This window comes from Neomonachus schauinslandi, chromosome 1 (assembly GCF_002201575.2).
Source record: "Neomonachus schauinslandi chromosome 1, ASM220157v2, whole genome shotgun sequence".
Lineage (NCBI taxonomy): Eukaryota > Metazoa > Chordata > Mammalia > Carnivora > Phocidae > Neomonachus > Neomonachus schauinslandi.
Window position 1 is genome coordinate 84831384 of NC_058403.1, and position 16069 is coordinate 84847452.

At 38.6% G+C, this 16069-nt stretch overlaps 2 protein-coding genes across 8 annotated transcripts in view; one reads left to right on the forward strand and one right to left on the reverse strand.

Annotated features, from left to right (window-relative positions):
• The window catches only part of MRPL47 (mitochondrial ribosomal protein L47), a 29486-nt gene extending 26049 nt beyond the window's left edge, over nucleotides 1–3437 (forward strand). For all 3 annotated transcript variants that reach the window (XM_021692527.1, XM_044914756.1, XM_021692528.1), the window contains exons 6-7: nucleotides 481–576; nucleotides 3238–3437. In XM_021692527.1, the coding sequence (XP_021548202.1) occupies nucleotides 481–576; nucleotides 3238–3361 (220 nt within the window). In that variant the 3' untranslated portion in view covers nucleotides 3362–3437. The remainder of the gene's footprint in view (nucleotides 1–480; nucleotides 577–3237) is intronic.
• Nucleotides 3438–4047: 610 nt separating this feature from the next.
• Nucleotides 4048–16069, reverse strand: part of ACTL6A (actin like 6A) — a 28183-nt gene continuing 16161 nt past the window's right edge. For all 5 annotated transcript variants that reach the window (XM_021692304.1, XM_021692305.2, XM_021692306.1 and 2 more), the window contains 9 exons: nucleotides 12842–12936; nucleotides 12435–12541; nucleotides 12248–12337; nucleotides 10241–10302; nucleotides 9842–9956; nucleotides 9612–9692; nucleotides 8509–8604; nucleotides 5713–5799; nucleotides 4048–4526 (listed from right to left, as the gene is read on the reverse strand). In XM_021692304.1, the coding sequence (XP_021547979.1) occupies nucleotides 4446–4526; nucleotides 5713–5799; nucleotides 8509–8604; nucleotides 9612–9692; nucleotides 9842–9956; nucleotides 10241–10302; nucleotides 12248–12337; nucleotides 12435–12541; nucleotides 12842–12936 (814 nt within the window). In that variant the 3' untranslated portion in view covers nucleotides 4048–4445. The remainder of the gene's footprint in view (nucleotides 4527–5712; nucleotides 5800–8508; nucleotides 8605–9611; nucleotides 9693–9841; nucleotides 9957–10240; nucleotides 10303–12247; nucleotides 12338–12434; nucleotides 12542–12841; nucleotides 12937–16069) is intronic.

The window sequence follows — 16069 nt, forward strand, 5'->3', positions numbered from 1 at the left end:
CCCCCTGCTTGTGTTCCCTCTCTCTCTGTCTCTCTCTCTGTCGAATGGATAAATAAAATCTTAAAAAAAAAAAAAAAATTTAAGATGCTAAACCTTTTAAATGCAGAGCTCCTTCTTAAAAACATTTCATCTAAGGTTTTTTTTCTGTCAACAAGAACATGTAGCATATTATGTTATATTAATATTATTGCAGGGGGAGGGGCAGAGGGAAAGAGAATCCTAAACAGGCTCCATGCTCAGCGTGGAGCCCGACATGGGGCTTGATCTCATGACCCTCAGATCATGAGCCAAGGCGAAATAAAGAGTCGGACGTTTAACCAACTGAACCACCCAGGTGCCCCTGTAAAATCTTTTAAAAGCCAGTTACATCTCATTTTATTCAAACATATTTAGCTCAAAGATGGCTAAAACTTTTTGTAAAAAGTGAAAAATGTATTAAATATTTTCTATTAAGTCAGTACCTTTTTGTTTTCTTGGCAGGCACAAATTCAAGCAGTGGCCTATACCTTGGTACCTAAATAAAAGATACAATAGGAAACGATTCTTTGCAATGCCCTATGTGGAACGTTTTGTCAGGTGAGCACAAATACCCTTAATAATGAAACTTAACACAAGTTAAGCTTTTACGTAAGTAATACATGTACATTGTGGGGAAAAAATAGAAGAATCGGGTAGAAAAGATGAAGTTAAAGTCTTCCATAATCTCACCATGCAGAAATAGCTTCTGTTAACATTCTAGTGTATATCCTTTCAAAAATTTGTATTGCCCTTCTGTTCATCAATCTGTATGTAAGTACATGATTAAATCCCTCTGTAATGTGAAAAGGAAGGTCCAGATACTTGAGTTGCATAACATAGGAGCTCATGTTATCACATGAAAGGGAGCTAGGGTGAGGGGAGTGCATCTTTTGTTACATTAATGATGTAACTTTTGGAGAGCGCCTAATGATGGGGACTAGTTGCTAGAGGAACCAACTTTGAATAGATGGTTGAAACTTTCAGTCCCACTCCCTGATTTCTGGAGAGGGGAAAGGGGCTGGAGGGGAATCAGTTGCCATTGGCAAGTGATTTAATCAGCCATGCCTATGTGATGAATCCTCCATAAAAACCCAAGAGGACAGGGCTCAGGGAGCTTCACTTTTGGTGAGTAGCACCTGGAAATTGGAGGAGAATGGGATGCCCCACTCTTTGTCCTGTGCACCTCTTCTCTCTGGTTGCTCCTGAGTTTATATCCTCTTATAATAAATCAGTAATCTAGTGAGTAAAGGGGTTTCCTAAATTCTGTGAACAACTCCAGCAAATTAATCGAACCTAAGGAGGGGTCTTTGGAACCTCTGATTTACAGCTAGCCTGTCAGAAGTACAGATAACAACCTGGACTTGGAACTGGCATTTGAAGGTCAAAAAGTTGTGGGAACTTCCAGCCTGTAGGGTTGTTGAGCACAGGTGATGACCTCTGATGCAGTTTCCATGTAGATAGTGTCAGAATTAATTTGGAAGTCTCAAGACATTCTGCTGGTGTCTGAGAATTGCTTGGTAGGAGGGTGGGGGTAGGGGGGCCCACCACCCATGGAATTAGGTCCAGAACCCTTTTATATAGTACATCCGTTCTTCATGGGCATTAAGTAGCACTCATCTTTTTCATCATCAGTGCTCTAGATGTGGTCAATCCTTGATTTAATTCTTCTTGCAGAAGGTCTCCAGGGTCTGTCCTTTGTACTCCATCTCTGCCCTAGTGCATTCCCTCTTCATCAAAATGAATTATTGAACATCTTCCTCACTCCAGTCCATTCACATATTGCTTCCTGGCTCATTTTCCTCAAACCTTTTTTATCAGTCTTGTTCAAAAATCTACAGTAGCTTCTTGTCTACAGAACAAATCCCAACTCCTTCCCACCCATTTCCACAACTTAGTGTTAGCTGCATATCCTTCATAAAAGTCATACCTTTCTTATTTCCTGAATAGTCTTGCTCATTTTCCTTTTGTTGCTCCTTTATCTACAGGTCTGAAATCTCTCCATTCACATTTTAAGGCCCAGTTCAGATGCTAAGCAATTAAGAAATTCAACTGCACTGTTTTTTTTCCTCCAGTTTCTCTAAGCCTAATGTGCCATTTGGTGCTTTTGTCCCTTAGTCATATAAGGTGAAGTTATAGTTGACTTTTAAAATAACGTATGAGAATTTATGAATCCAGTGTCACTCTTACAGGCCTTATACATGTTCTAATTACTCTATTTTTGAAACTACCTTTTTAGTCTTACCTTCAGAGCATGAAGCATAATCTTCTGACTATTCTTAAGAATAACAAACCTTATTCTTTCATATGGGTTCATTGATTTTTTTAATGGCTAAAATTTAGTTGGAGCAAAGATTGATGAATAGAATGGGTAATCTGATTTCAGCTTTGCTTAGTCTTTATACTTAATTTACAAAATACCTTATATTTTTAAACATCTACGCCTATTTTGGTCTTCACCCAGATAGAATTCTTATCTCAGATTTCTATGACCTCTCCCACAGCACTGGCCTATTAAGTTATTCACTACATACCTCTTAATTCTTGTTATATTTTATATAAACTTATGCCTAGTGATCAATACAATATCCTGGAAAATACCATCTTAAGTACAGTAGAGGGTTGGCATCCGTGATGAATTTGTCATTTGCAATTTTGATTCGTAATTGACCTTAGAGGTCAAAATAATTTTAGCTGAGGCACAAACGCTTCATGCTCCAGGATGGGTGATGGGTAGACTCACATAGAAAGTGGCGAGTCTAACTAGCACGTAAGCATCATCTGTTAGTAGAGTTTTATTCTCTCTGTTGTAGGGAAAATGATATGGTAGACTGAGTGCTATTTGGAATTAGGGAATTCCTAAAAGTCTCAGGATATATCTCAGGGTACAGAAAAATCTATTGTATTCAGTAAAACTAGTGCTTTTAAAATAAAGTATAGAAAGGTAGCCCAGTCTTTTACAGGCTCACATGATCTGTTCATTCTTTTCAGGTAGGAAACAGAATAATTGGTGTAGGGTTACAGAGGGTTTTAATTTCAAGTTCATTTCTGACTTGTGTAGGTTTACAGTGATTATTCAAGTTTAATAGTCTACATGACACACTTAAGATGGAGGCTGGCATGACTGAGGCTTTTAGGTAGTTGATTTGGACATACTTTGATAGTACTGAATAACAGGGGAATAGTTTTGTATAAATTGCTGTTATGCTTTTATTATTCTAGATTGAGACTTGAGAAACGAGCCCGCATTGAAGCAAGAAAGAAAAGTTTAGAGAAAAAGAAAGAAAAATTTCTTCAGAAAAAGTTTCCACATCTTTCTGAAGCCCAGAAGTCAAGTCTTATCTAAAATGTCTGAATTCTTGGGGCGCCTGGGTGGCTCAGTCGTTAAGCGTCTGCCTTCGGCTCAGGTCATGATCCCAGGGTCCTGGGATCAAGCCCCGCATCGGGCTCCTCGCTCCGCAGGAAGCCTGCTTCTCCCTCTCACACTCTCCTTGCTTGTGTTCCCTCTCTCGCTGTCTCTCTCTCTGTCAAATAAATAAATAAAAATCTTTAAAAAAAATAAAATAAAATGTCTGAATTCTTAAGTTGCCATTTTGTTTTCCTTTGATAAGTCCAAATACAAAAGTAAATGTGTATTAAGTAATTTTATAAAGAAATTGTGGTTTTAGTCAAATGACTATCAACTCTTTTAAGAATTAATATGCATGCTAACTCTGGAAGTGGTCATGCTTCTGCCAAAATTTTTTAAAAATCAGGTATAAAGTTCAGATACCCACTTTATAAATTCTGACATCTAAACAGACTTTAATTAACATCACCTGTACCCTGGGGTGGGAAAGTAATGTCAACTGCTATAGCAGAGGCTGTAAGGTCGTTTTGGATCCAGGTAACATTTTTACTATTATGTTAATAGCATATGAAAGGGATGTGGATATTACTGTTAATAAACAGTGAGTACTTTCACTCAAAATCATGATAAATATATTTAGTCCTTAAAGCAGTTAAGTCATAACACAACAATAATCCAAAAAATATTTCTGGAATGGCTAATAATTTTTATTTAACTTTGCAAGCCTAAGGTAAAAAGCATAGGCAATAAGTTTTACTAGTCAATAAAAACCAATTCTACTAGTCACTGGTAACTGACATACTAAACAGAGTTGGAAAGCATTTTACTGAAAGCAAAATATTTAGAGAAAATAGACATTTATACAAAATTATAAAATGCTTGTAATAAGAATAAGTGCATTTCAAGGAAAGCACAAACTTATCTTAATTTATAGAGCCAGTTAAAGCCTTAAAAAATTTAAGTGGAAATTGAAATATGCAAAAATGTATAAACATTCTACAAAAGATGGGCATTCTTTTCCTGAGTATACTAAAGCTATGAAACTTAAGGTGACACAGGAAGGTAGAGCTTTGGGAACTCTTCAAGGGCATTTCCTTTCTACACACTGTTTCCCTCCTTCTTCATATTCTTGTTTGGAAATCCACATCTGTTGAAAGGTACCCTATAAAATGGAAAGAAAAGTTATATATTGTGCCTTTTTATTAGAAAATACTTTTAAATATCTTTTCACAACTCCCAATCTTTAAAGAACCCTTAGGCCCCTCCCCCAAACAGTCCTCCATCACTCCCCTATTTCAGCCCTCCTCCAGAACACCCAAAGACACTATTTGGAAAGAATATTAAGTCTTCCTATTCACACGGAGGCTTTACAAAATGGCTGTGACAGGAAGATGGGAGGTTTAGCTATGATGGCTTGCTGCCAACCTACGACAACAATAAAAACTGTCGTTGGAAGGCTTGATCCCAGTACAGAATTGAAGAGCTATACCCTAGCACTTGACTAATGGCAGCACTTAGATCTCAAAAGTGCTCATCCATCAGGACTAGGATAGTTTTGCAAGTACACACTTGATAGTACACAGGCACTATAGACAGTGGAAAGGAGGAAAATGACCCGAGGAGGAAGGAGCCTTAAGCTACATTAGTAATAAAACATATAAGTAGGACAAATTCATTCCCTAAGATTGACTCTATTCAAGTGGATTCATGCATGGTACTCCATTTTGATCTAAGATCTAGTAAAAGACTGCAAATAGAACAAATACATAAGAAGACATTTACTAGCTTAAAAATGTTCAGTATAAGTACTTCATGACATTTACTTTGGCTGCTCTGAGGTGAAGGGGAAATTCTCCCCAGTCTAGGGTTGCAGGTAAGTACAAGGACTTTTTCTCCTGATTCAAAGCAAGCACCTGTCAAAGCAACATGCAAAACCCAGCACTATGACTTCACCATTTGCCCCAAGAGCCAACTCCTGATTTCTTCTACCTCCCCAAGAGGCCAGGGAGCAACCAGGACCTGAGAAGGAATGATTTAATTTTAAGTGTGCTACAGAAAAGTCCTGACCAGTGCCAATGGGACTATGAGAAGAGGCATGAGTAAGTTAGTAAATTCCCACCTTTGAGAAGGGAAACTGAAATTCGGCTGATAAATAGCCACTGATAAGGCACTGAAGCATTTTGTTAAATTAGAACATGTGAAACTGGTATTATTAGGTCCTCTACTCATCTGATAGTTATAAAATACAGAGATAAATGATGCACTGGAATTATTTTTAGTCTTTTTACTATATTCACTGGTACACTTAAGTTAAATCATTCAATAAGACTCTTTTTCAGTTTACTAACCAAAGATGCTAGAATCGAGCCTCCAATCCATGAACTAAACCTCCGTTCAACTGTTGTATTATTTGCAATCAATTTCAACCGCATACTCTAAAATAGAGGGCAAATTATTAGTACAATCAAAACAGATGACTCAACTCAGAAAATTCAGTTGACTGCCTAATGACGTTCAAACACCAATTATATGTGATTATTTTGCAACAGCTAGGCTAATAGTAGGCATGGGTTGAATTACTGTATAAAGTATTTTGACTAAACTACTTTGTGGCTTTTAATGTATAATATTTAATAATAAATTATATAAACCTTAGGAACTACATACTAAAAAGTATGGCATTCGCAGTTTATATCCTAGAATAGCAAACACATACTGAATACTTATAAATCAGATACTATGCTAAGTCCTTCATATATTATTTCATTTCTTCTAACACCAAATCTGTCATCCCAACCTGCTACCCATTCTATATAATCCTCCTCAACTTGCTAGCTACTACTCTTTTAGGCCTTCACGCTGTCCTAATCCCTTCCTATCTAAGGTCACTCCACCCCCCCTCCACTTCCAAATCAAAATGCAGACATCAGATTTCAGGTTAAGTTTTTTATTCATATTGATTTCCTCCCAAATTAGTGTTTATATTTTGAACTCTCTTGATAAACACAGTTTATGGCTCAGTACTGTCCCTGTCTCCCTATATCAGGAGATCTTCCCCCTACCTAGGACTTTGTTTCTGGGGAAAGTTCTCAAATTGCTGATACTTCCCTATTATTTTATATGAACACATAGTTTGAGTCTTTTTCACAGTGAATAAATGTGTATGTTTTGGGGGTAGAATATGTGATACAGGAGGGAGGGGGTGCTGGAAGCAGGAGGGATGAACAGGGATTTTTGTAGGTGAGGAACTGGTTGATATGGATCACAAGGAAATTTTTTTCCCTGTTATTGCATTGATTTTTAATTGGCTCCTAAATGACAAGGATAATACCTAACTGCTCTTGACCAGACCTTGGACAGCCCAGGTCTGTATATTCATTATTCTGGGACTTCCTATCAAATCTAATTAAAGTCTTTTCCAGGTCAGACTATATCTCCAAGAATGTAGTAAATACAAGTCAGGTGTCAATCCTGTGCCTATTATCAATATTTAAATAACAATATAACAACTTAAATAACAATTCTAAAAATGTGCCATATATAAAATGTTCCTTTATATGAGAAACAAAAAAGACTCCCAAATATACAAATTCTATAGATACAATTAGGGCCCATGTAACCCTTAATAAGTTTCTTTTAATGTAATAACTAGTACAGAGTAACATACAAAAAACTACTTGATAGAAGTTTTAAAATCTAAAGATTATGACTACTACTCTGTTATCAATGTGTACCAGATCTTCTCCCCAAACCACGTTCTTCTAATCCTTTTAAAATCCTTTTTAAAATTGTCATAATGCACCCAGTGATCTTTTTAAAACAAACATAGGAGTTCTGCAGTCCTCTGCCAAATTTTATCCCAGAGGTTCACTATTAATAAGCAACATGACCTGGGACCTATCTGTGTGGGTGGAATTGTGTCCCCCAAAGAGATATGTTGAAGTTCTAGTCCCTGGTACCTATGAATGTTACCTAATTTAGAAATAGGTTCTTTGCAAGTGTAATTAGGATACAAATTAAGGACATATTGGAGCAGAGTGGGCCCTTAATCCAATAGGACAGGAGTTTTTATAATGAAGAAAATAGACCCACAAGAGAGGACTGCCCTATGACAATGGAGACAGACTGAAGTGTTGGAACTGCAATCAGGAATCACCAAAGGATTCCTCGTAAACCGTCAGATGCTAAGAGGGAAAAGAATTCTCATCTGTATGTTTCAGAGAGAGGAGAGCCTGCTGACATGTTGATTTCAGACTTCTGGCTTCCAGAACAGAGAGAATAAATTCCTGTTGTGTTAAGCCACCCAGTTTAGTTTGTGGTACTTTGTTATGGCAGCCCTAGGAAATTAATAAACCATCCATCTTCCCAGCCATATCACTCTTCCCACTTCTGCACAGACTAAGCCAACTACGTTGAAATATCGAATATGCCATCTTCCCTTCATAGTTTGCACATGGCATTCCCTCCACCTAGATGTCCTTTCATAAATTACCAACCAGTTGAACTCCTATTCATTTTTTTGTTTTTGTTTTTTTTTAAGATTTTATTTATTTATTTGAGAGAGAGAATGAGATAGAGAGAGCACATGAGAGGGGGGAGGGTCAGAGGGAGAAGCAGACCCCCCGCTGAGCAAGGAGCCCGATATGGGACTCAATCCCGGGACTCCAGGATCATGACCTGAGCCGAAGGCAGTCGCTTAACCAACTGAGCCACCCAGGTGCCCGCATTCGGTTTCTTCATGAGGGAGTTAAGTGCTCGCTCTACAGTGTTCCCTAGAGTGCCTGGTTCATGACCTACTAAAACCACTTAGCACGTTATATAGTCTTTATGCATGTCTATTCCTCCTAGCAGACTGAGCCCTTAATGGGCAGGGATTATAGTTTATATCCCCTAGTGCCTAGCAGACTACAGGTACTTAAATATGGAATCAATGAATAAAAGATTCAAGTACAAGAGTCATCTATGAAAAGATGTCATCTATGAAAATTTAAGTAACAAGGGCTATTAACCTTTTTTTAGGTAATACTGTATTAGGCACACACAAAATATCAATCTACTACTGAAAAACAAACCTTATCTATAAGATTACACCAGCGATGACACACAAGACTGAAGAATACTACTAAAGAACAAACAAAACTTACTGGGGGAGTTTTCTGAGAGAGCTCTCTATTCAATCTGTCAGTAAAGCTCTGTATTAGCGTGTTTCCTCCTGCCACTATAACACTTCCATAGAGACCCTAGGATTAAAAAAAAAAAAATTAGTTCCAAATGTTTCCAACAGTTTTGTTTTGTTTTTTTAAAGATTTTATTTATTTATTTGACAGAGAGAGACACAGCGAAAGAGGGAACACAAGCAGGGGGAGTGGGAGAGGGAGAAGCGGGCTCTCCGCCAAGCAGGGAGCCCGATGTGGAGCTCGATCCCAGGACTCTGGGATCATGACTTGAGCCAAAGGCAGATGCTTAACGACTCAGCCACCGAGGCACCCCAGTTTTTTTTTTTTTTAAAGATGTTATTTACTTGAGAGAGCCCAGAGGGAGAGGAAGAAGCAGACTCCTGCTGAGCAGGGAGCCTGATGCGGGGCTCAATCACAGGACCCTGGGATCATGACCTGAGCCGAAGGCAGCCGCTTAGCCGACTGAGCCACCCAGGTGCCCCTGAATCTAGAGTTTAAATAAGATATAATCAATCTAATAATTAGTATATATATAATATGGAGTTAGTATATAAAACTTGGCAAAGCACAAAAAATATGAAGGTTGAGTCTCTAAACTCCATGTAAAAGTTACATAATTTAAACCCATACCTTCCTAAACAATAAAAGTAGCAAAATTACACAAGAAAAATCACCAATAATATATATTTTGGTTTGTCACGTTTTAGGAAATCTCTAGAAGAGCACTGTCTGTCCAAAAGAACTTTCAGTGATGATAGAAATGTTCACTATCTGCACTGTCAAACAGTAGCCGTTAGCTACATTTACAATGTGGCTAGTGCAACTGAAAAATGGAATTTTAAATTTTTACTTATTTTAATTTAAATTGTCACATGTGGCTGGTAGCTTCCACACTGGACACCATAGTTCTAGAGTTCTGCATTTTTCCTTTTCCACTACTTCATCATTTTACACATTCTAAAATGGACTTCAAAGTCAATGGCCAAAGTTGACAACTTAAATACTGATCTGGGGGTACTTCCTTACCCAAAAAAATACCTTTATACTGTAAGCAGGAGGCTGACACTTACTGGTCTGATATCAATATCGCACATTCCAACACTTGTAGTGACAACGTGACTGACTCCCAGCATTGTATTTCCTGATAATCCCTACAACAAAATAAAAATTAGTAGTTAACAGAAGAACTTCAAACAACACACCCAAAAATATCTAGTCAGTGTTATTTAGGTTTTATAATTACACAAGATCTTCACATATATGGGACAAGTCAAGCTAATTATGAAACAAGCTTTTATACCTTTACATTGGAAGGGTCAAATAATCCTTCAGGAATCTTTAACCGTTCTGCTCCAAAGTCACAGTTGTACCCATTGGGGAATTCATAATGAACAGTTGGCATCTGTGCAGCTACTCTGAAAACATATTAAACAACATTAAACAAAAGACAAAAAAAAATCCTGCTCAAAATATAAACTAAGAAATTATCAACTTGTAAGAAAGCAGAGCGAGAATATCTTTCTTTTATGTTAGTCAGTGTTTCTTACCATAACTTTTTACCTTTAGACCAGTTAAGCATATTCTGCAATTCTTTAACTAAACAAATCGATTTCTCTCATTTATGAAGTATTCAGTGTTTAGAAGTTTAGTATGAAGGTTTTAATGAGCTATTATAAATCTTGTAGATAAGAAAACATACTGTTCATCATAAGTTGAATCTGATACTTGAAGTACTGAAGCTTGAAAGTCCTGGATAACACACTATGGATTAAAAAAAAAAAAGAGTTTTTAAGAAACAAGGTTATGGAGATTTGTCTTTGCAATCTATACTTTTGTAATATTATATTTAAAATACTTTTTTTTTTTTTTAAGATTTTATTTATTTGACAGAGCGATAGCGAGAGCAGGAACACAAGCAGGGGGAGTGGGAGAGGGAGAAGCGGGCCTCCCGCCGAGCAGGGAGCCCGATGTGGGACTCGATCCCGGGACCCCGGGATCATGACCTGAGCCGAAGGCAGACGCTTAACAACTGAACCACCCAGGCGCCCAATTTAAAATACTTTTCTTAATGAAACCAGACCATGTTCCTGGATGGCCAAGTCATTTCAAGGGTATAAGTCTATCCAGCAAGGACTCAGAGTATCAAGAAACCCAACTCTAAACATTTGCATTAGAAACTATTATACCACATTTAAATTAACAATAATTAGGGCGCCTGGGTGGCTCAGTTGGTTAAGCGACTGCCTTCGGCTCAGGTCATGATCCTGGAGTCCCGGGATCGAGTCCCGCATCGGGCTCCCTGCTCAGCAGGGAGTCTGCTTCTCCCTCTGACCCTCCTCCCTCTCATGCTATCTCTCATTCTCTCTCTCTCAAATAAATAAATAAAATTTTTTAAAAATTAATTAATTAATTAATAATAATTATGGAACAATGATGAAATAAAAAAAATCAGGAACCCCTGTACCTGTCCTGCATAACAAAACTGGTTTGAGAACACGGTTTTTTCCTTAAAAATAAGCCTAAACTTAGAAGATTTCACTATCTGAATATGTGTACATGTACACATACACGGCATCTTATGTAATTTTTAATGACTGCACATAGTGTAAAAACAATTAAAAATTTTGCTACGAAATACATACAACCTCTAGGCTGCTAAGGAAAAATCTAGTATCTAGGCAAAATTGTTAATCATCTTCACGATTTTTCCTTCTACTGAACACCCACAAAAAATCTTTATCTTTAGGTGCAAAAAAGTATCACAGAGGATACATCTCTGACATAGTAAATTATGGCTTTCATATCCTTTTACTGTTCGAAATGCATATACATCTGTGGTGTGAGAGGTTTTACTAACCCCTCTTCCTTTAAGTTATATGTTCAGAGACGGATCTTTAGTAAAGAGAATCTTACTGGCTCCTTACTATGAATAATGACACATTTTTTTAATATGGCTGACTGATGTTAAAAAAGAGAACATGGGCGCCTGGGTGGCTCAGCTGGTTAAGCGACTGCCTTCAGCTCAGGTCATGATCCTGGAGTCCCAAGATCGAGTCCCACATAGGGCTCCCCGCTGAGCAGGAAGTCTGCTTCTCCCTCTGACCCTCCCCCCCCTCATGCTCTAGCTCATTCTCTCTCTCAAATAAATAAATAAAATCTTAAAAAAAAAAAAAAGATTTAAAAAAAAAAAAAAGAGAACATAACTGAGCCATACTAGCAGGTCTCTACATACTAAAACCATTCCCTATCTTAGACGAAAAATGTACAGAATAGCATAATGTTTGTTTTTACTCCAAAACCAAAGTTCCTTCTGGGTCTTATTGTAATCCAAATGAATACATATAATAGTTTGTTGAGATAATTTGTTTGACAAATATGAAGAGCATCCCTTCCCTCTCAAAATAAGCTATTATTTTTGTTTGTAAAATACCATTAAAACTATAAAGTGCTCAGGGTACCTGGGTGGCTCAGTTGGTTAAGCATCCAACTTCAGCTCAGGTCATGATCTCAGGGTCCTGGGAGTGAGCCCTGCATTAGGCCCTGCACTCAGTGGGGAGCCTGCTGCTCCCTCTCCTTCTGCCCCTCCCCCCACTTATGCTGTCTCTCTCTCAAATAAAATCTTGAAAAAAAAAAATACAAACTGCTCACATTCTACTCAAAAACGTATAGCCTATAATAGTTTTATAAAGAGAATAAGGGTACTTACATTACACATGTAATTGTGCCAAGATCTTGTAACCTGTGGCAACTTCTCTTTTCTTTTCCAGTTCGCTGGAGATCCTTCACGAACAGCTTCCTGAGTACCAAGAGCATGTGCTAGGTTAATAGAGTTCACAACATGGGGGTGGGGAGTTGGAAATAAATCCCAAAGAGAAAATTCAAGCATCACTTACTTTTGATGCAATCATATATGGAGGAATCAGTTCTATATTCATTTCTTGGAAGAGTTCTCTGCATTGCATAGTAATGAAGTCTCCAGCAAGAGGGGATTTCACAATGCCTATGAAAACAGATTAAACAAGGCTAAGACAGCATTAAATCCAAGCTCCTTGGGACAAATTCTTCTGTGTATTTATATATGAATAATTTTTTCAAGTAGAATTAACTGAACTATCCCTCTAAGCATGAATGAAGCCATGCATCAGTTTCAAATATACATTATAAAGATGTTTTAAAAACTCTTAATAAAGAGACATTATTTGGAAACTGGTATGACTTGATAGTCCAATTCACTGCTCTGTTATCTACGTCTTCATGACAGCTAACATCATCTCAGCGTACCCTCATTAAATCCATTTACCTTGCTGAAGGACATAGCCATCGTGAACTGGAATTGCAGTGGTATGAGTGGCTCCACTGTCCAAAATAAGCCCAGTAGAACGACCATTAGCAAATCTAGTTTAAAGCATTAAGGAAAAGAAAGTATCAAGGCTTGTAAAGGGAAAGTTTTATTAAGGCATTCTTAAACATGTGTATTATGGCTTAAAAGGTGTTAAAGTTAATCCACGGATGAAAACTGGTGTCAAATAACTGGCTTAAAGACAAATGACAACAAGCAGCACTTCCAAAATGATGGTGAGAGGGAGTCAGGGAAACCTTTATCCCAGAGAGACATCTATTAAACTGGTCAAAATTAGCACAATCATTCAAAGTCTCTGGAGACAAATGAAAAGACTTCTATTTAACAAAATCTATAGAAACTCAGTAAAACGGTGGGAGGCTGTGGCATTTGAGCTAGGAACTAAAACCATTCTCCACATAGGTTAAAGAACAACCATTTCAGCAGTGTGGCAGTTCCCACAACTCAATGGGAAAGCTATTCCAGGTGGATTCAACAGCCAACAAATATTGGCAGACCCCATCTTCCACAGCTCTGTGCTGCAGAAGGCATGTGTCACATGAACCTCATAAACCAGTACGTAGGAGGAGGGCCATTCACTTGGTCATCAAGTATTTACTGAGCATCTATTAGGTGCCTAGTGTTAAGTCTGGTACTGAATAAAGGAAGGTATTCAGTCTGGCCCTGGCCCTGACATTCCCAAGCACAGAAGGCACAAAAAGGTGCTCCTAAATGGACTCCGCCCTGAAGGATATCCTGTTTAGTAGAGATCAGTAACCTGTGAAAAGAACAACTCAGGGTGCCCCGGGGTTGTAATGGAGAGCCCACCTAACCAACCCTGGGGAAATCTAAATGTAAGCTAGGGAGGAAAACACAGGGAAGATAGAGGAACATGTGGAAAGGGCAGGCGGCAAGAGGGTACAGTGAGGCCAGCAAAGTGCAAAGTAGTTCAGCAGAGCCTGCAAGAATGTTGAAGATGATTCTGGCTTAAAGCAGCCTGCAATTAAAGATGATTATTAGAAGGCAGTAAAAAGAATGGGCAAGGTAAGAGGAAGGGTTGCAGTAATCCCAGAAATAGCTTGCACTGAACGCAGTGGCAGTGGAGAGAGAGAAATCAATGGATTTGAGAGGTAGTGGGGAGAAAAAAAAAAAAAAAGGTCTTGATGACTGACTAAATTAGAAGGGGTAAAGAGAAAGATTTCTAGTCTGCGCAACTGCGAGTAAGAAGATATAAAGAAGGAGGAATAAATTTGAGGGGAGAGAAGATTAATTCAGTTTTGGACATAATGAGTTTAAAGTGCTTCAACAGATAATTAATACAAAAAGTTCTAGTAGGACAGCTGGATATGCGCCTGGAGCTCACAAGAAAGATCTGGGATACAAAACAGATATGGATTTGGAATTTGTTAGTGTAGAACTGGTATCTGAAGCCAAGGAAATGAATAATTTAAACCAGAAAGAGCATGTCAAGAGAGATGAAGGGCTAAGGGCAGAAAACCAAGCAATGCGTAAGAATGATCAGAATCAATGAGAATCAATGGCCAGAAAGACAGGTTGGTGATTTATCTTTGCTAGTACTGGTACTCTACTGACCTCTGGTCAACTATATACATAAACATTAATCTGATGCTCTATTAATACAAAGTGACAGATGCAGTAATACCAGACTAAAAAGTGGCATAAAGGTATATGGACCTTCCTATAAATAACAAAATCTGGACAAATTATCTTAAATGACCATTTTAAGATAAAGTGTTCAAAAGCAGTCAAAATTCAGCCAAAATTTACTCTCATAAAACTGCAACTGGAGGGGCGCCTGGGTGGCTCAGCTGGTTAAGCGTCTGCCTTCGGCTCGGGTCGTGATCCCAGGGTCCTGGGATCGAGCCCTGCATCGGGCTCCCTGCTCAGCGGGAAGCCTTGCTTCTCCCTCTCCCACTCCCCCTGCTTGTGTTCCCTCTCTCGCTGTATCTCTCTCTGTCAAATAAATAAAATCTTTTAAAAAATAAATAAATAAAAATTAAAAAAAAACTGCAACTGGAAGGGGTAAGAAGTTCAAGTTGTAGCTTCCTTGCCTGAAAGTGCTCCCCACCTTCATGGCTACGGTTGGGAAAGCAGTGGTGGAAAATTGCAACTTTACCACCTTGAGTGAACAGAGAAAGGAGTTCAGGGCTGGAAGAAAAGCTGGACAGGTAAGGCAGAAACCCTAGAAGCCAGAGAACTACAGAAGGGGTCAAACCCAAAATCAGAGTATAAAATATACCCACATCTCTGACTGACCGCTAAACTCTTCAGGGGCAGGACTTCAGGGAGCCCAACAAAAAGAGAGAGAACAGAGAGTAATCCACTCTGCAAAATCACAGCAGCTAACTGCATTCTCCAACAGTATGCAGCTTGGACAGCAGAAGGCCCTCTTTACTAGCCTGAGGTGTCAAGAGGACAGGGCCTGAGGTTGGCAGATATGAGAACCCAGCTATCAGATAAGTCAGATAAAACAATGCTATCCTTCTCACTAATATTTTTGTTTTGGAAAATATATCTTTTTCATAAAAATGGTATTTATGTTAACCTTAATGGGGTTTTTTTGGTCATATTTAAGTGAATAAATAAATGCTAAAACAATTTTCAGTTGGGGCACCTGGGTGGCTCAGTCAGTCGAGCACCTGACTCTTGGTTCTTGCTCAGGTCATGATCTGGGGGTCCATAAGATAAAGCCCCACATTGAGCCATGCGTACATCAGGCCCCCGCAGGCATCAGGCTCTGAGCTCAGCTGGGAATCTACTTCTCTCCCCAACTCTCTGCCCTTCCCCCACCTCACACACCTGCTCATTCTCATAAATAAATCTTTAAAAAAAAAAAAACAATTCTTAGTTTTAATTTCTCACAGTGATCCTGACCTATAATCCACAAAAACAAAATCTTGGCAGTCCTCAGTAATTCTTTAAAGTGTAAAGGAATCCTGAAGCCATACAAAATGTTTGAGAGGTCAAAACAATTTTTAGAATAATACTAAGATGTTATTTGCCTTGGGGCGCCTGGGTGGCTCAGTTGGTTAAGCGACTGCCTTCGGCTCAGGTCATGATCCTGGAGTCCCGGGATCGAGTCCCACATCGGGCTCCCTGCTCAGCGGGGGGTCTGCTTCTCCCTCTGACCCTCCTCCCTCTCATGCTCTCTGTCTCTCATTCTCTCTC